General features: G+C 39.7%; 1 protein-coding gene across 1 annotated transcript in view; it reads right to left on the minus strand.

Annotated features, from left to right (window-relative positions):
* Positions 1-20,827, minus strand: part of si (sucrase-isomaltase) — a 68,331-nt gene that overhangs the window by 17,539 nt on the left and 29,965 nt on the right. Inside the window, exons 21-40 of the mRNA XM_020643369.3 lie at positions 18,595-18,719; positions 18,246-18,334; positions 17,964-18,013; positions 17,287-17,478; positions 15,044-15,193; positions 14,748-14,951; positions 14,482-14,636; positions 12,098-12,266; positions 8,169-8,265; positions 7,439-7,551; positions 7,037-7,162; positions 5,836-5,964; positions 5,554-5,667; positions 5,363-5,425; positions 5,039-5,155; positions 4,856-4,946; positions 4,600-4,738; positions 3,635-3,768; positions 3,422-3,456; positions 2,717-2,833 (exon numbers count right to left, since the gene is read on the minus strand). Of these exons, the coding sequence (XP_020499025.2) occupies positions 2,717-2,833; positions 3,422-3,456; positions 3,635-3,768; positions 4,600-4,738; positions 4,856-4,946; positions 5,039-5,155; positions 5,363-5,425; positions 5,554-5,667; positions 5,836-5,964; positions 7,037-7,162; positions 7,439-7,551; positions 8,169-8,265; positions 12,098-12,266; positions 14,482-14,636; positions 14,748-14,951; positions 15,044-15,193; positions 17,287-17,478; positions 17,964-18,013; positions 18,246-18,334; positions 18,595-18,719 (2,409 nt within the window). The remainder of the gene's footprint in view (positions 1-2,716; positions 2,834-3,421; positions 3,457-3,634; positions 3,769-4,599; positions 4,739-4,855; positions 4,947-5,038; positions 5,156-5,362; positions 5,426-5,553; positions 5,668-5,835; positions 5,965-7,036; positions 7,163-7,438; positions 7,552-8,168; positions 8,266-12,097; positions 12,267-14,481; positions 14,637-14,747; positions 14,952-15,043; positions 15,194-17,286; positions 17,479-17,963; positions 18,014-18,245; positions 18,335-18,594; positions 18,720-20,827) is intronic.

The following is a 20,827-nucleotide window of genomic DNA, read 5'->3' on the forward strand; positions in this document are numbered from 1 at the left end:
GGAGTTTACAGTCACTAACTGTCAGATGATTGGGGAATTTCATATGGCCGACTGGAAAAATAACACAGTTTTTACAGTAGACTACACAAATAGCTGACCTTGATTCCCCTCTCTCCCATCCTTCAGACCTCTTGTGTATTCCATAACTCTCTCACATTACTTTCCTGACTTGCACACAGGTGTTTCAAACATTGGTAAATTGGTTATTTAGCCTTGTCCCAGCTCTTACTTACTTATGATCACTGTGTCACTTGTGTTTGATTTGCTAAATGGGCATCTTGTTTAATTCTCCACCAATTTTCTGCATCATAATTCTTTCCTTTTTATTTCATTTAATCGCCCCAATGAACTCCTCTCCTTGAACTGTATTTTCTTTTCAATATTTCTCTTGTCGGTCTTTCTCTCGTCTTTCTCTTCTATTTTGTATGAATATCTTCACATTTCTCTTGCGAGTTCCCCCTTCCATCCTGGTGACTTTTCAGATCCCAGACTTTTCCTTTGCATCTCAAACTGTCATTCTGAACCACCCTCACCCGCCCTGTGTGTGTTTTTTCTGTCAATTCCCCCCAATGTTTAACCACCCATTTGAAAGCCATTATTAAATTATTGGAATCATGGTGTGTCTGTGTGTGTGTGTGTGTGTGTGTGTGTTGGCGGTTGTTAGGTGCTGTGCATTGCTGCCCAGATCACCTTGAGAATTCAATTATATCCCCACTCCATGCGTTTAAACACACACACACACACACACACACACACACACACACACACACACACACACACACACACACACACACACACACACACACACACACTTGTGTCGTGTCTAGTATTGCAGACTCTAGTGCAGCGAAGGTTCGCCCGGTGGGATCGATCTCCGGACTGGCATTATTGGATTTCTCAGATGTGTTCCAATGCTGGAAAAGGTCACCGCTGGAATGAATGCCACCAACACTACAGCAGCTAACAGGTCTATCTTTTTGTGTTTGTGTATATCAGACACAGATCGGAGAGAGGCAGGTAGAGAAGGTAGCTTACTGAATTTTTTTTTTCTTCAAACACTAGGACTAAGTAAATGTGTTTCCTTTGTAGCCACAGAACATGCTACATTAAGGAATATAGGGCATCTATTTAGCTTCAATCAGGCCAAGCTTGATGTCAATTGAAAGTACAATATGTAGAATTATATGAGAATTTTACACTAGGATATTTAGATTAATAAAAAATGGACGAAACCTATGCTATATTTTTTTTTGTTGAGTAATTACATTACTACAATTACTAAATATTTAAAAGGTTATCAAACGCAATCCATTATTTTATCTACATAATGGGGCGTGTCTTGTTGTGACGGCCGCCATGACAGACACAAAATGTTTAATGTTGCTGTGGAAACGCTTGATGTTACGTCAAAGACCCCTACATAAGCAAGTACGAACTGCTACTGAACGTTGCCGTACTGTTGCTGTATGTGCTGCTGTGATAAAGATGTGTAAATAAAACCTGGATACATTAAATAGTCAGTAAACATTACATCACGCCTACCTATCAATCAGGTCAGTCACACCCCTAACTATGTCAAACATGTATCGTTCATAAAATCTAAACAGATGCGTTATAAAAAAAAAAATCACCCCCTGTACAGTGTGTTGGTCGAGACATGGACTAATCATTCCAATATCGTTTTTGCACCAGGCTGTAAACGTGTTAATTTCTGCTGTGAAAACTGGCATTTTTAAACGGGTGTGTATGTGACTTCTGGGCCTCTTGGAGCCAGCCTCAAGCGGACCCTCGACAAACTGCAGGATTTTGCATTACCGCTGTGGCTTCATTTTTAAACACTGGAGGTTGCCACTTGGGTTTGGAGTAGCAGAGAGAATCACTCCCATGATTCCTCGCCAGCCTCGACGTCATCTTTTGTGATTCTTTTATTGAAAGACCCCTGGCGGCAGAATTGACATAATGTGTGTTTAAGACCCAAGGAAACAATACTCAAACCACAAAAGTCAAAGTATTGTCTCCTCCATTTCTGTATGTAAATACAAATATGTATTTCTGGATGCAACAATTGTACAGATTTTAAATGAAGTCATTCTCTTGCTTAAATGCAACAGATTTCTTAGAATTTACCGTATATTTCCTCTTCATGGGATCAAATGGTTCATTCATATTGAATAACATTTACTTTCTTTATTCTAAATATCATGTATTCTATTCTTTGGTATATTTGATTATAGGGTTAGATGTCTGATCTTTTAGGGAGAATAAAACACAATGTCACCTATATAAAGTGAATTCCTTTGATCCTCTGTTTTCTTGTTTATTATTCTTTAACCAATTCCAGTTTTAAAATGGTATGGTAGTAAAAGGGGAGATAATTTCTATCTTTTTTTTTGATCTGAGGTTATACTGGAACCTTCTGAGGAAGTCAGAAATCTGATGCTTGCAGCCAATTTTGTATGTCGCTTCTGTGTTCTGAGGAATGACAGAAGTAAGAATGTTCTTTGACCTGTGGGTGCACCTGAAGCGATTTCCTGGAAATATCCAGTACGCATGAATGAACAAAAGACACTGTGGATTTTTTTTCATGAAGCAGAGTTTGCCCTCTGCATTAAACAAAAATATCTACAACGACGAGCAAAAAAGGAATTTAAGTTGATTTACCCACCAGTCCATAGCCGTGTGTGTTTTATTTTTTCTCAGTTTTGAGTCCACTCACCGGGAAACCCTTGCCATTGTGGTTGCGTGCATATGGATAGAAGGCACCCAGCTGCATCCAGCGCAGACACATCTCATACTCAGCTGGGTTAAAGAAGCCACAGATGTCTGCCCCAGTCTGGAAAAAAAAAAAAGGTATATGCAAAAAGTGTGTGTGAGACACAGAGCCAACAGAATAGAAAAATGGTGGCTTCATTACATCTTGCTGGGAATTAGGATACTGTCACACTACTTTTGTAGCAAGGATCAAGTTTCGGAAGTGTCCTTGAGCATGACACTGCAAGAGTGAGGGATGCTTATCTGACCCTGTGGCTGCACTCAGGGCATTGAAATGGTTTAAAATACAAGGATCAATACGGTGTTTTATTAGCAGGCTGAGGAGAAGAAACATGGCAGTATGTGAATGAGGATGAGATGACATAAAAAAGACATCGAGGCAAACAAGCCAAGACACTTCGGAAGTTACATTAATAACTACTCAATTAATAAGATTCTCTTTTCGATCACGATACACTTCTGCTGGGCCTCTCGGTTGGGTCGGGGCTTGTAATGACATGCCTCACATTGTATCTCAAGATGTCCTTTGATCAAAGGGTCTTACAAACAAAATAACATCACTCAGACTGCTGTAATCTACTTAGCGAGGACAAGGTCACATCAATAAGATTATGCGTCGTCAAAACCGAGATCAGATGATGTTACTTACGTAAGGGATGCCAAACAGACTGAACTCCATCATGCCTGCAGAACAAAAGGGAGATTGGGTGTCATGCCAGATTAAAGATTCCTTTCTAAATGACATTTGGTTGGCATGACCCTTATCGTGTGAGATTACTGGTCTCAGTGTAGACTGCCATCATGAAACATCAGAATCCAGTTGTATTTCATATTTATCTGTGCAGTAAGTGTGTATATCTACCTATAATGGATTTGTAAAGCTGGTCCCAGCCGGCATAGTTGTCTCCAAGCCAATGTCCGGCCCATTTGCCGCTGGAGGGGTAAGTAGACCTGGTCACCACAATGCCTCTTTTACCCGTCACATCCAGCACGGCGCTGCACACACAAGAGTGAATCAGGGATTTATGATGCATACAGAAACAACACAAAGGCTTACCCAAACTAGCAACAAGTAGAATGTAAAAAGTATATCCCCTCCCTTAAATTAAGTGCATTCAATATAGAAGTGGACAAGCTGATCAATTGGGATTGTTAAATTCAGCCCGGTGCTAAAATGAAACAATTCCTAAGACAAAGCACCTAGGCACAAGGCCCAAAGGTGCTAAGCGTTCACAGGTTTTTCTGTTAGCTCAACTCTGCAGTCTGTCCTCCCTGCGGTGAGTGGAAAATTCCCCCGCAAGGACCAATGTACTCCAACATTGGTGATTATTTATTTATAGTTTTGATGAGGCTGTATTTCTGTGGATAGCTGAAATGTATCTGTTCTGTATTCCCTGTAGCTGTATTTTACTCCCCAAATGCATTTGCAATAATAGTTCCTGCACTTCCTGTTCTCTTTCCTCTTCACCAACATCTAATTTGACTGTGTTCTGAAAATGTAGGGCTGCGATTATCATGCTAATTAGTTTTTGTATTGCCTCCTGAACCAGACTAAATTTGGACAAACTCATTTCTTTAGGATCATGCACATCTGCCTGATTACAGCTCTTACTCAATGTCTTTTTTTTTTTTTTTTTACACCAAAAACCTCTACATCTGTGTTGGTATGAATTTTGTTTCTATTTGTGCATGTTAAAATAAAGAGAATACCTGCCCTTTTGATGGTGATATAATTATTTCTTTGAGTATAAAATTCCAGTATCTAAAGTCTAGACTTTTTCAAAAATGTAAAGCAGGACAGCATAAACAACATACATAATCACTTACTCATATGTGGGCTTGGCGTGTGACCAGCCGTAGAGGTTGTGGACATCATAGTGTCTGACTCGCTTTCCATCACTGAGAATCTGCTCGCTGTTCATGCACAGAGTCTTATGCTTTAAGCCAAGATGTTTAGACTCCAGGGCTTTTGGACAAAAGCACAATAAACAGTCACAATGAATCATTTTAAAGCACACTCCTACTGTTGCTTTATAATACAATGAGGAGGACAAACAAGAGGAATGGTGTGATTGTGTCTTACGTGGCATATACGGAGGGTACTCCAGGAGTTGATTGCCAAGGCACTTCTCTCCCACTGTGCCATGGACAAAACTGGCAGGCTCATTCATGTCCTACAGACAAAGACAAAGAATAGGTGATGTAAGCCTGGCAACGAGGAAAAAAAGTTCACCTTTATGGAATCATTTGCATTTGGTTCACTCACAATCCAGAGGCCATCAAATTTTGTGACATTATCATAGAAATCCTTGATCTCTCTGAGCCACCACTCTGCTGTTGTATTGCGGAAGAAGTCGGGGAATGCGGTGTATGCCCTGTATTTCTAGGGATGGGAAGGTAAAAAAAAAAAAAGAAAAGAAAAGTCAACAACCTTAACAAGACCAAAAGATGCCACAAATAAATGTATTCTCGTCTCTTCTCTTCTTTAATGATGACATGTTAGTCAATGCAGATTCTGTCTGTGCACAGTTGTAATTGGGAATACTTTCTGATATGTAATGGTATATGGTTATTACGGAAATGATTTTACCTCTACTTGGCTATCCCAGTCCAGAGATTCATCCACTGTGATATTGGGAAAATCTGGCCAGACCTGCAAAAACATAGAAAGGATCATACCAGCAAAAGTGATATTTTGCCTTCTTATTTTGAGTCAATTCAATTTCGTCAATTTCTTTAAATGTATTTTTACACCATTCCCCGATATTTATGCCCTCTTACCTTCCCCCACACAATGTCATCACTGAGCTCTTTGGGCCATTTGATGAAGACATCCGCAGCTTGACCTCTCTCAAAGGCAGGGTAATATGTCTCATTGCCCGAGATGGCTGGATCCTGGAATATTCAACAACATCCTCTGCTATTATCGTCTACTACATGTATAGTAGTAAAATGTGGCCGTGATATAACATTCTGTCTGTGTCATATTTTGCTTGCGTTGGTTTTTGGCCATGGAGTACCAAATCACGTCAGTATGAATAGTTTATGTTAAAGTAGCATTACCAGAATGAAGATGAACTTCATGCCTTCATTCCTCATGCTCTTAACCAGGTCAGGAAGTCCTTCAAACTCTGGGTCCAGGACAAAGTCAAGCTGGCGGTCCAAGTAGTCAATGTCTGCATACTGCACATCCTACAGCAGAGATGTTAAATCCTTAATTAAGACTTTTTTTTAAATTACAAGACCAGAAGCAAACATAATTTAACCCACATGTTTAAGTAGGCTTAATGAAACAGAAATATATACTTGTATAGGTCCTCTATTTGTGCTATCCCTCCTATGTGTTAGCTTGTGAAGCTAGCTGATATGTAGCCTTGGTAAGTCGATTTCATTTGTGTCAGTAATACAGGAAACCTTTTGGCTGGCATCAGCTCCTTGCAGTTATGGGTTTTGTAAACGCCATTCATTTGATTATTGTTTGAAATTCTTATGTTCTTTGCTGCATGATGCTTTGTGGAGACTCTGTTTCCACATGAAGCATAGTGCCATGGTCAGATATTTAACTTTGTCTCGAGCTTTGACTCAACATGAAGCTCAGATTTCCCTGTCAGAGAGCTGTATTGTTTTGTACAACTGGAAATGTCTAGAGGCTGCAAAACAATGGAATGGATCTAAAATGGAATTATAGGTCACATTGCATCTGGTTTAAGTGGATGTATCCAGTGTAATCCTTGAAGTCATGTCTCCGTTTTGCTTCATCCCAGTAACTTCCTTTATTTGATTTTGATTCATGCAGTTACTGTCCGCATACAACAAATCACATTATTATGAATATGGGCAGATACTGGAAAAAGAAAAGTCCATTCCACTGAGTGCATCAAAAGAACATTAACTCTTTCCCCGCCATTGACGAAGAGCTTTCAGATATTTGTTCAAACTAATTAAAGCAAAATAGCAATAAATACATGAAGAAAACATTGGATGTGTAAGCAGTACCAACATTGATTCCAGTAATGTGTGTTATGTTGTCACATCTGTGAATTTTGACAAACTGTTTTCACAAAATGATAATTTCAACGGAAATTACAAATGGATCTATTTGTTCCAGAGAGTTATTTGACAGTTGAGATTTGAATATGTGATGTCATGAAATGTGTCATAGATCTTTAATTGAAATGGGAAAACTTAAGGTGTAACAGTAAATAAAAAGTAAAAAATTATTCATCTTAAGTCCTGACATTTAAAAAAAAGTCTGGGAACTTACATAGGGTATACCCGCTGACACCATATCGGTGTATAGATTTTTAATCTCTTCGTCATTGGCGTAACCATAGCGACAAAGCTGGAACCCAAGGGACCAATAGGCAGGCAAAACAGGTCGTCCAATCAGCTGTTAAGAAGAAAAACAAACAAGGAAGTCAAAACAGTTCAGCACAGAAAAAAGTTGTTCTGCCAGAAAAAGGGACAGCGTCCATAAAGTGTTTGTTTGATTGTGTGTGTGTGTGTGTGTGTGTGTGTGTTTAGATAGGCTAAATGAGAGAGCGCAATGAAGCGAGGAACTCCCAGCTGCTGCAGTCCATCAACAGCGGCCCAGGGCCAGACACAAAACACACACGAATGCATGCAGTTGCACACACAAACAGATCAAAAGTCCGAGGAAACTTACCGCAGTGTACTGTTGCACCACAACCTCAGGCGTGGGTCCGAGGACCATGTAGAAATCCAGGATGCCTCCCAGAGTCCTGTATGTTAAGGCTGGAGTAGGCTGGAAAGTCACATCTGGACACACAGAAAATATGATGTTTATGTCACTCAGTGGTTTATATGTAGGTGGTGTGTGTATGTGTACTGGGAGGGAGGGAAACATGGGCTCAAACATCACATATTTAATACGAGCTCTATTTATCTGGTGGCAGTCAATACAAAAACATTTTTTTTATAAAAAAACCCCCAGAAAAATATGACCAAAGCACTTCTGACACTTTATTGTTCATCTGGTAGTGAAATAGCTTTTTGAGGGATACTGGCACAGCATTAGTATTTCTGCTCATGAAAAAAGAGAATATACCAGTATGTTTATAGATGTGTACACAGTTTCTATTGATGTTCATTATGCAAACACAACAACATGAAGATGAGCAGAGTGTTCTTGTTGCAATGTGTTGACCTTATATAAGACTCCCTATCAAAGGACATGTGCTGGAAACATGCAAAAATGGCCCTGTTCATTAATAAATAAGAGCATTCTGTTTATGTGTGTGTTTGTTTGTGTGTGAGGATTGTTGGTTTCATTTGCATAATATGGGGTATGTGCATCAACTGGCAATCCATGTTTATGTCTCAGCATGATGTGGGTGCCTTCATGCTTTGGTTGGCTGAGCGTGTGTCTCTCTTACCCATTGCATTGCTGTTGAGGAGCAGCACACCGTGAGCATCAGTACTGTTCTCAAGGCCCATATAGAAGGGATGCACTCCATAGCAATTCATCTTGTACTGTAGCAGAGAGACAGGGAGCAGCAATGAAAGAGGAGCAGTGACTGTTGGTTAAATGACAGGTTTGTTCTGAGATTTGTTGTGTTTGTTTATGCGCCAATTTGTTAATTCATGAGGATTTTCTTTACACCTGAAAAGGCATTTCTCATTGGGGTTTTCGAGTATGACAACAACACAGCTACACTGCGCTTGCTCCCAACGCTCTCAACATAACACAAAAGTTCTCCAAAAACAGGAAAAGTTTTTCCTGCAACCATCCTCTATGCAAATGGATGTGCACTGACTAAAAAAAAAAAAAAATCTACTTCATATTTTAGTTACAAAGCATCCTTACAAATAACAAAAAAATGTCCCAGCTTTGGTTTGAAGACCTCAAAAGTGGGACGTTATTTTGGGATATAAGTTGCTTCTGGATACTAAAATATAATCAGAATGTTCTGAATGTTGCAGCAGAGCATTAAAATAAACGGCAGCTCTGCTTTGTTGTGCTCTGCACCGCATTGCTCCTGCTGCTTCGGTGGCGGTGTATGAATGGATTAGTGTTGTACTTACTCTCTGATGTACGTCGCTTTGGATAAAAGCGTCTGCTAAGTGAATTGTAGAATTGTAGAAATATAAACTGAATTATATATATATAATATAAATTCCCTCGAATTTCGGAATCCTATTTTTTTTGACAATTTATCAAAGTTAATAAACACCTGTCTGATAGAGATGCAAGTTTTTAACTGCTTGGATTTGTGTTTTGCACGCACACATAGATTTGTAGTTCGGTAACACTTTCTGTTATTGGTGAAACAGATCAGTTTACGGTTCAGATTTTTGTCACAGATTTTTGGATTGTATCTGACAGAAAAATGTAATATATTTATAATATAACTTTTCTACTCAAAATGCATTTTAACAGCACTACAATGCAAAATGTATCTCTTTTTGTCTTAATGATAGAGTGCACCCTCATTTTTTCCCCCTTGTATTCCATGCATTGCTTCAATTTCAATAAAAGTTATACAAGCAGTTAGATAAACCCAAACTCCCTTTTTATCAAAGAACAACAATCTGTAATATTAAACTGCACCATGTCCATAACAGTGTTTGATACACCACATCATGGACAATGACTCAACAAACAAAACAGAAATCTTTCTGTAAATAATAGGTTTGCTGTAATCGACAGAAACCTTTAAATATATTTTTGTCGCATGAGCCTTGACATATTTAAATAATGTGGAAGTCCTGAAACAGTTATACACATATTATTACAATGTAAAAATGACACGTGTCTGACGTGGGGATAACTTCTTTTTCAGGTAAAACATTGCTTGGCCAATATGAGAACCACCATTTGATTGCAAAAGCAGTCATTAATTTTCTACATGCCACAAAATTGTTTTTAAGAATCTAAAGTTATACTTTGTAGAATGACTTAGTTCCCGTCTACCTGTGAAGTGCAGTAATACGCCTAGAAAAGCGTCTAAATTGCTGGAAAAATTACAAGAAGAAGAAGAAGAAGAAGAAGAAGACATATTTAAACATGTAAAGACACACACACACACACACACACACACACACACACTCACATAGTTCATTTAGATGTGTGCCTGTGCAGAGCATGGTCTGCAAGTCAGACACTCAGGGGACCGTGCATTTTAGGAACTACATCTTCAGTTTTTGGACAAACACAGCACTCTGTAACAGATTTTGTTTGGCTTAATTTACAGCTACAGACTTCAACAGGCTGCTGCATGATAAACATGAAGCTACTCCACTGATTGTTTTCACACACAGCCACCAGCTGATACCTGAATGATAAACACAGACACTGCTGTGAGGGGTGATCGGAACGGATCAGCACTTCTGCCTTTGTAACAATATATTGCCCTGTTGTGAGGAGCTTGAGCATGTGCACTTTATGATTGCTCTTCTGCAGTGTGAGGGTCCCATCGTGTCCTTCAGTGTTTAGACGAGTATGGAACCCGACAGACTGGGCTACGAGGAACAGATAGAAAGGTGGCGGGGGACAGGAGACCTGCCACTTTCAGATGTCGAGGTCCTGTAAAGAAAACTCACGGGCACGTCACACTCCATCAGCCTCTTGCTCTTCTGGTTCATGAGAAGTGGTTAAACCATAATACAATAGCTCTGAGGACTCGCTTGGGATGTTGGAATGCGTGCCTTTCTTTCTGAGTGCGTATGTCCTTGTGGCCCGGATGCATGGTGCTATGGCCTGACTTGAGAAGAAGAAAGGTCACTGGCTCGTCCACAAACACAGAGTGACAGGTCTCTAGGTCTCTCTCTAAGGCTCTGTTTAGACAATCATGATGAAAACGCACATGGACTATAGCAGCCCATTTATGCAAACTTACATGTCATGACAAAAAATATCCCCTACATTGCGTACAACAAAGTCACATTTTCCTCAACTATGAAGGTTTTGAAAGCCAACCATAGCTTTCTTTTATGTCGCTGCAGTTGTGTGTACACATGTAATCCCAATTCATACTTCAACTAGTCAAATTCACATTTCCAAAAAACTCTCTCAAAGTCAGTCTCCTTCCACTGAAACATTTAAGCCATTCCAGCTATTTTTATTTATTTAATTTTAATTGTAAAGGGGCCATGTAGAATATTAAACATACATGTTGCCATTCGATGCACTGTAGAGTTAGCTTATAGCTAGTTTACATCTGCAGTCCATCGACCTTCATTCCAATGGATGGCATCCATTCATGTCTTGGCTTGAGTTTGAGGTGTCATTGATAGAACTGACAGCGCCTTCATTAATCAAGTCTCTGCCTTCAGTGAGGACAGCTGTTCAGAGGTGTTTGAACTATGACCTTAGCCTAGCTGGAAAAAAAACAAGTATTTATTTTACCAATAGTCTCATTAGCACACGCTGATTATCCCTAAATTTGTGGAACATACAACACCATTCAGCTGCCTCAGAGCGCAGGTTGATGTGGTTCACACTAATATAATGGTATTGATTAAAACTTGATTTAAGTTACTTTACAAGAAATGCAAAACCTTAAAATATATATGATGACGTTACTCTTTGAACAATGTCACTTCAAGTTTCTGCTCTTCTTTGTTGAAGTTTAGAAAAAGCCAATTACAAAATGATTTTACGTCCTGAACTATATGAAAAACTTTGTAAAAAGCGGTGTCTATGTCATCCTCCCCTATGAGCCACCTGCTCTGTATTTTTTTTTTTTACTAATTTTCCTCCACTTTTCCCTATATTTCACCCTCGCTCTAATTCCTTTGCTCTCCGAGGGGGCCCCATAACACTTGTCTGAACCCTGTGGAGCCGTCTTGACAGCTCAGCAATTAGGCTCAATAATGCTGATGCAGGTGGAAACATCATCCTGTCTGGCCTTGACACCAGCAGGGAAAACATGATGACACTCCATAACCGCTGCTCACATCAAGAGCAACACATCAAAGTGACACCGATGTGAGAAAGACAAGTTTCCATACTGAGCAAGCGAGGTTGTTTACAAGTCACCTCTGCAGTCTCTGGAGGGTCTGACATTCATCCACTGCAGGGTGCTCTGCTTCATATGCCGTAACAAGCTCAAAATTGGGTTTGATGGAACATGCCAATGCTTTCAAAGGAAGCTATGCTGTAAACAATAATTTAGCTCAAAGTCAAGTTTCATCTATTGAAATCCTTACCAGTCAAACATCTTTTCAAACAGATTGAGATGCCGGTAATCTTTGCGTCAACAGTGTGAAGTAACAGGTAATTTAGATGTGCCGTGCTCATGTTTGTGTGTGTGTATGATGACTGTGTGTGAAGTCTCAGTGTGTGCTTAAGTGCGATACTTACACCAGGAGGCTGGTCCTTGGAGAACATGCCCCAGGTGTGATAGTTCAGGTCGTGTTTGTAGGTGGGATGCTCTGTCTCTCCAAAGCCATAGATAAACTCAGATGACAGTCGAGTTGACACTTGGATGAACATGTCTGAGAATGTGAAACCTGGCACAGACGAGTCCCAACTGTGGAAAGCGACGGAGGATTAAATCAGTGAGAGATGAGGAGAGAACGGTGGGGGTGAAGGGAATTATTGTCAGAGAAGGTTATTCACAACACGTTTGACACAAATAAGCATAATAACCAGTAGGAACTGCAGGCATCCCTTCAATATACTTCATACATTTTAATTAGCAACATTTCAACTGACACTTCTAAAAAATAAATAAATAAAAAAACACGGAAAGCTTAACGACAAAATAATGTCAGCCTGGCTTGAAGATATGCTTTGAAAGGACTCAGATGCTCGGCTGCTTCGTGTGACATCATCGTGACTGCTGAACAAGAGGAAGCTACTTTAGGCGCTGATACATGGGCCGACTTTTCTGAGCATATCTGAATGGGTAACAGTGCCAGAGGAGTTGACTCAGCATTGTTTATTTAATCTCACATGAAGATGAAAACACTATCTTGCATGGTAATAGTTAAATAGAATGTTTACCCCAGGTCTAATGTTATTGCTTGATAATGGGAGCATCTACAGTATATTGCCCAAAATACACTTTAAGTCTCTGCCCTTCAGGGGACAATTAAAGGGACAATAAGACAGGTTAGCGTTGTGCTTATGGGAAAACATTTTTTCGCATGGAATAGACATTAATTTTTCTTAATAATTAGGAAACTTTATCATGTGATTTTTTCAACCTTTATTTAACCAGAAGAATCGATGTGTTGTTTAAATGTACTTTATCAGGCAAATGAAGGCAACAGTACAAACAATAAACTAATACAAAGATGTCCACATCAAAATTTAATTAAATTCTGTGTTTTAATATGATTACCTTAAGGAATTGTCATGATTTGTTCTAATCTATTTTGTTTATTTCAATGTTTAGTTTTAATTTCCTGTTTGATTTTGTATCTTTCTCCCTTCCTGTCGCTTGTTTACCCATGTGAATATTTTGCATTGCTTTGTTTCCAGGTTTAGTCTTTAGTGTTTCCTGTTTTATTTTGTCATTTCTTATCTTCCTGTCCATTTGTGTATTGGTACTGTCACATTCTTGAGTTCTTTGTGTGTCTTTAGTGTTTCCTGTTTTATTTTGTAGTTCATGTCCCTAGTTTTTCCTTTCTGGTCTTACTTCCTCTCTTTGTCTGGTTTCCCTCCCTTTTGAATGCCCTGATTGTCTTCACCTGTGTCGTTAGTCTCACCTGTGTCGTTAGGCTCACCTGTGTCTATTTAGTTCCAGTCTCCCTTTACCTCTTGTTGTCAGTTCATTTCTTCAAACTGCTGCTGTGATACGTGTCTTACCTCCCAGTGATTTCTCGTGCCTCATTTTGGACTTTTGAAAAGCCTTAATATTCATTTTGTTTAAATTAATATATTAGTTTTAGTTATCTGCAATTCAAGGTTAAAGGGTTCAAGGTTTCTGTATTGGGATCTAGAAAGGTAAATTGGTTGTGCAGACAGGAGATTCAGTTTTCCAATTCATACATACTGTAAAAGGCATAACAATACAAATTCAAGGTGAAAAAGACCAGACACAATACATTAAAACAAGCATCGTAGATTACATCAGGTCATGGCACAGTCCTTAGAGACAACCAACTCAAAGGTCTAAAATAATCTGGCACAGTTAAAGTGCATCATCCTGTGCTATCTTTATTAAGTAGTGCTACAGCTGCAGGTACGAAAGTGTTCCTGTAGAGTTTTGTTCTCCCCTTAGGAGCAACAAACCAACAGCCAGAGTGCAGAAGCTGAAACTTCCCATTAAAGGGTTCAGAATGATTGGCTCCAGTTATTTTATTTTTCCAGAACCTGAAGGGAATTTTGAATCAAATGGTCCATAAGACTATAAATAGTCTCATTCAAAAATTCAATTAATTTCTAGAATGTGTTCCAACAGTCCTTTAACCTCATTTGAAAAAATCGGCTTTGTATGATTACGTATGACTTGTGCTCAATAGATGTGATATATTTTGAGAGCTATCATTCTTATAAAGAATCTGATAAATTCATTGTTTTTTCTTTGTTAAAATCAGAATGATCCACGTTTCCAATAGCTAAAGTATTGTCCTGTTGAAAGTCAATGCGTCCTAGAGGAAGGAAAGTTTACTAAAAGACAGATGAAAACTGTCTGAACTAACTGAAAACAGCATTAATGACCCCCAAACTCATTAAACTGAATAAAAAGAATGCATAAACACGACAAGTCAACCAAAACCACTCATACAAGTACTCACATTTTAGTTCCTGTGCTTTTCCTAATGACTTCGATGCCGAATGGGTTGTTGATAACACGGACCTCATACAGCCTCTTGGTCTCGTCGGTCTCAGGTTCTGGAGGAACTGAAAGCGGCACTGGAACCTCATAGCGATCCGTGGCTGGGTCCCAAATCTGGAAAGGGAGGAGATGTAAGTGTGTGACTTTCTTCATATGTTTACAGGAAAAAAAAAAAAAAACAGTCTGAAGAAAGACACTAATGTGCACAAACCAACAACAACACACCTTGAACTGCAACATGTGACCGCTGTGGTAACGGATGTCAACTCGGAGTGTGTCGATGTCTGGGGAGTCCGGGTAACTGCTTCTGTACTTGTTGTTCTGGGCGATATCGACCGTAATTCCCGAGTCAGTTTCTTTGGACGTTGTAATGCTGTATCCATGGTCATTTGGATAGAAGCACCATGGAACATTTTGAAGGGCACTTTGCTGAGTGGGGAGCGAGGGAAAAGCTACATTTTACCAATGTCGTTGAATGATAGAATGTAGAGATACTGCATGCATGTGCATATGAAACTCACCTTCCAGGTGCACCCTCTGGCCTTGCACTTAGCCTCATCAGCATTCTCCTCTGGATGGCAATCGAAGCGCTGATACTCCTCCGCCACCAGTTCCCATCGCACCAGATAGGACTCCCCCAGTATTAGATTGAGGCCACGCAGGGATAACACCTGTGCGTGCGCGCGCGTGTGTGTGTGTGTGGAAAGATGGGGGAAAGTAAAAATAAGTAAATCCAAAGATGCCAATGTGAGAACATTTCTCCCCCAAGTTACCTCTGAGTGAGCAGCCTTTTTATGCAACCAAGCCCAGACACACTTCCTTGAAAAGGGGCTTGTGCTTGGCGTTGCGTGTGCTATCAATTAAGACACAGCTGTTAATTTCCCTCGCTGTTTCAACAGCCGAGCTCTGTTGGGAATTATGACTCATTCTCACAACAAATCTCGGGGAGCCCCTTTCACTCTAGACACTACAGTCACCATCTGAACCATCCTCAGCTGCTGCCAAGGAGGCTCCTGAGATTTTTGTCAGTGTTTTTTTTTTTTTTCCTTGTCTTATCTTTTTTTTTTTTCTTTTTTACTTCAGTAATTCTGTTGTGGGAAAAAAACAAAACATCTTACACAACACACAGTTTTGGATATTCAGATAAAAGAAGGAAATGCTGTAAATGGAATGGGCAACGGTATATTAACAGACTTTGAAGGGAAGAGGAGGAGGAAAATGAGGTCAGAATAAAAAGCACAACGAAATCAAGGCAAAATAAATTGAATAATATACGGGTAGCCGATCGTGTTCTATACAGAACTAATGATGTTTGGCGTCTGTGAACTACATTCAAGGCCCGGGCCGACAAGGCTTACAAAGACTGATGGACATGACAAGCCAGTGTTTAGGTTTAACAGCACATTTACCCTTCACCCCCAGGAAATGATTACCTCTGAGACTGATTTGATAGATGCATGCTGTTGTGTGTGTGTGTGTGTGTGTGTGACCAGTGAGACCTTGAGAATCCACACAGGCATATAACCACACACACACACACACTGGAACACATGTGCACCCAAAGCAAATCTTTCAAGTACTACTTAACTAAACCTCTTGACACTTTATAGACTCTTGCCTCTTTGCTCATAACCCTGGGCACCTTGTGTGGAATAGTTTCTCTAAGCCATCCTTTCTCATTCTTTTTTTTTTGTCTGTCCACACGCACACACCTACACACTCACACAGAGCTCTCACCGTTCTCGGCTAATGTACATTGTTATCATTTCTTACACTTAGAAGCTAACCTTGAAATGTACAGTAATGGTTTCACGTTTTGGTCTTATTGAAACAAATGGCAGACGCCTACGTGACTAAGCAGGAGTGTTGTCACCCAGCCTGCATCTGTCCTGCATCTGTCCTGCATCTGTCCTGCGTCTGTGCAGCGTCTGTGCAGGAAGGTTGTCCTGACAGAGTGGCATTGCCTGAAGTCAACGTGTTCTACACAAATGACGACTTTGCTGTGTTTATCTTGTATTAGTGAACTACCAACCCTTTAACAATTGCTCATTTCTATTTTGCTATTCAGCATTCTTACCATTTAAATTCCACAAATGCAGATTAAAATCCAAATTACAAAAAAACAAAAGCGATTATAGACAGTTTTAACTTGGGTTGGCATATAGTTCCTTTATACAAATAAAGCAGAGCAACATTTTTCCCCAACTGTGCTTCATGCCATGTGATGAATGTGAGATCAATTTTCAAGCTATGTTCTGGTTCTTTATATGTTCAGTGGGAAATATTTGAGTGCCCAGATGCTAAATGCTTTAACTTCATTGGCATGTAACTAACTTTGTCTCCTTGCTTTTCCATGCTGGGTGGAGGGGGTTAATCAGAATCTTTTTTTTTTTTTTTTTTTTTAATGTCTGCTGCTGCCGGACACTTGATTATGAAAAACTGAGATTGAATCGTAACACCAGAGTTATGACCTGTTAAAGTTGTCCACGGCTGAGGGGAACAGCAGGACCACATGATTGTAGTTTTATCGGGACAAGCACAGTTTTACTTTCCCCTGTGTTCTAATCCAGTGCTAGTGTCACAAATCATCCTCATTAAAGTTGTTCGCCCAAGAAAATCTTATTAAGTTTAAGAAGTTGGTCTACCTATTTTGTGAGTGAAGCAACTCTTTCTTTTCCTATATTACTTCCCTTCACATTAAGTAATGAATGATTGCTGTACTTTTTTCTTTTGAATGCAAATAGTTATAAATATGTGTGACTACCTTCTTGGTTACATCATACTGGGTGTTGTTCTTTGGCACTGCAGTGGTAGAGTCTTCATGCGATCCAGTGCCAACATGAGTCACAGAGACGGATGTGGGTGGATCAGACACACCGAGGATGGTGATGTTGGTGAACATAATGTTGGCTGGGTCTCTGTAGCCAGCGTGTGTCACCTGCATTGTCAGTACCCCCTGTAGAGAACACAGAATTAATATGCTTAATTGAACCTTCATTCTTATAAGGAGCGACATATTGACATGTTAAAACATCAGAGCGATGAAGTCCATAGCAATGCACAACAGTCACAGCTTCAATCACTTGCTTCTATCAGATATACTGCTAAAGCAACTAGCTTATCAACTCCCAAAGCTCTAGTCCATGAGTCAAACAGCTGTTCCAATTGATTTCCTGTCACTCCACTGCAATGCTAGCATACAGAAAAAATAAACATCATCAGCATTCTTACATGCAAGGCAATCCTGAGTGCTGTGGAACATGCAGTACTTGATCTTAACAAAGCTTCCACAGTGCACCATGGATCAATCATGCTCGGTGTTCTGAACTGGGGGAAGTCTAAAGCCTCTGGTGGTTTTGAACTGTAAACTTGAGTTTGGATCTGAAGAAATATGTTGGCTTTGTTTAAAAAGATGGCGTGCATTCGTGCAGGGAAACTTACATAAACAACAGAGAACTGGTAGTGGATGTGGTTGCCGGTTTTAACTGTGTCTGTGAAAAGAAAAAAAGAGCAAAATGTGACCGTCATTAGTTAGACAGTGTGAACAACAGTTCTGCAATGCAATACTCATTAAAAAGCCTGTGATGACAGTAATAACAACATAAAGAAGCTTCTTTCTCTCTCTCACACACACACACACACACACACACACACACACACACACACACACACACACACACACACACACACACACACACCCCGATATGTTCGCACACACATTACCTCTGGAATCTCCATCATCCCAGAATAGCTCCCCAGCCGCCTGGTTTTTGTCATCAAGAGCAACGATCAAACCCATGGGTTTAAGGCGACTATACAGACATACACATAAAAACAAGCAAAAGCATAAACACCATATGCACATGTAATCACTATTCAATGCATCAAGAAGGTAATAAATACATGTGTGAAGAAGAGTCCAACATAAAAGGATATATTTATGCTTAGAAAAGTGAAAATGCGCTGATCCTTAGATCTACCTCTGTGAGTGTATGAATGTAGATCACATTTAATTACTGCATTACTCTCATTATTTAAGCCTATATTGACTTGTTTGTGTGTGTGTGTGTACCTGTAGGTGGTGGTGACATCAGGTGTTTGTGTTGGGAGGATTGCACCTCCTCTGATGTGCAGGCCTAGCTTGTCAGCGGGCAGATACATATCAACTTGTGTTTTGCGGTGTTCCACCCGTTCCATCTGATTGGTAGGACAACAGAATCTATTATTTTTAACACAACACAATCCCCTTGTCACCTAATCCAATATAAGGACAGAGTGGATAACTTTGCACATGCCTTGAGTGGAAAATATTAGTAGTTGCATGTGCTTGCATGAAATTGCAGTTTTTAAAAGAAGGAGGACTTTTTTGAGGCCCCCTCAGTTTAAGAAGACAGTGTGTTCACTGTTGTTGTTGTTAACGACTCAGATATAAGTCAGGGTCTTTATTCAAACTAGTACATCATGTCTTTTCAAAGCTGCTTTACAATCTAACACAAGAACAAGGGGACTAGAACTATGATTTTTGGTTGACTTTACATTTACAAGTGGCATCTATGGTACTCCAGCACTTTTCTTATATTAAACAGTATGTACATTTTACCGCCAGGGGGCTGTCAATCAAAACAGTAACAAAAGATAATGTCGAAGGCTAGGGGGGAATCATGGGAGTGATTCCTGCTACTCCCAATGAAGACGAACTTGAGCAGCTAATAAAACAGTTGACTGTCCTGATGACAAAGTTAGAAGAGTGGAAAAGGTCTAAACTGAAAGTCCGAGGCACTCTGATGTCATGTAAAAATCCTTTATTAAACAGGGAAGTGTCTACGTGTTTCGACTCTACTGAGTCTTCGTCAGGACATAATCATAATGGGTTCAACTTCTTTATTAGCTATTTGACTTGTGTCCCCTGTTCTTGAAGAGCACCTGATTCCTCTACATTTGTTTGACCCAGTGCAGCACTCACTTCTACCTTTTTTCCAAAAACTAACTTGAGTTGACCGTAGTCAAGACGACCGGGTGAAACAGACCTGTGGAGGAGAATATGTTTACCGACGATGTGTCAAAGTATTATATCCATGAATTTTTTTTTTTTTATAACAGCCGCACATACAGCAACTGATTGGCAGCTATTATTAGCAGTTCCTGTTTCCTGATATAGCAGTCTTTGACATAACATCCGGTGTTTCCTTGGCAACAATAAACATACCGTGTCTCTCACGGAGGCTCTGTCATGGCGGGCGCCACGAAAAGACCATTACAACTATAAAATGACGGACTATTCTGGTTTTGATAACTGTTAGAAATATTTGAGCTAATGTAAGTACTCAACAACAACAAAGAATAGGTTAAGTCAACTTTTAATTAAATAAGATATGTTGGTGTAAAATGTCTTCATATTATACCTTTAGGTTGGAAGTACTTTAGGGAAAAAAACCCGATTATACAAAGTTTGTGGATAGAGTAAGTTAGACACACTATGAGCTTGGATTTTTTTGACTGTCATTTTTAAGCTGTACACTCCCTAATGAAACACAATTTACCTATACTGTATTGAGGTTTGCAGCAGAAATGTTACAAAGGTTTATTAGATAATTCAAATATGACCAAAGCAAAGTTACAAGAGATGAGGGAGAAGTCATGTTTTGTGATTTGGGTAAAGAGATGATTGAAATCGTTTTTTCTATTTTTTATATCTGTCATGTGGATTGATGTAGCGTAACACATTTTTACAAATTCATTGAAATGCTTTGACTAAAGTGTTGAGAATGCAGTGACTCATTCACTCGAGGAGAATGACAAAAGTGTTGTTTTTGACAAGTTTACAATAAGACCTCTGACTGTGCTGTTTTGCAAAGCAGCACTTATTCAAGATGAGAAAGCCAAACACACACATCCCTCTCTTTCTCTCTTTCTCTCTCTGTCCCCGCTCCATCACTCATTTCTCTTAGGGCCCTGATAGAGCACAGTTAATTTCAGACCCCCTGAGGACAGACTCCTCAGACCAGCCTGAAACAATTTCACAGTCTCTCCCTTCATCTTCTCTCATTCTCCTTCTACCTACTTCCTTCTCTCCGTCCTGTTTTTTCTCTCTTGTGGTGCTCTAATTATTATTTTTTATCCCATCTTTATCCCCACCCATGTAGGTGATGTGTGTGTGTATGTATGTATGTTAGACTGGGTGTGCATATACCATTTTTATATAGTACAGCAGAGTATGGGCGAGTGTGTGGGCTAGAGTTAATGGAGCGTCTACAAGCAATTTCAGATCTTATCACGCCCTCATTGTCTGCCTTAAGGACATCTTC

Source organism: Labrus bergylta, chromosome 11 (genome assembly GCF_963930695.1).
Source record: "Labrus bergylta chromosome 11, fLabBer1.1, whole genome shotgun sequence".
Lineage (NCBI taxonomy): Eukaryota > Metazoa > Chordata > Actinopteri > Labriformes > Labridae > Labrus > Labrus bergylta.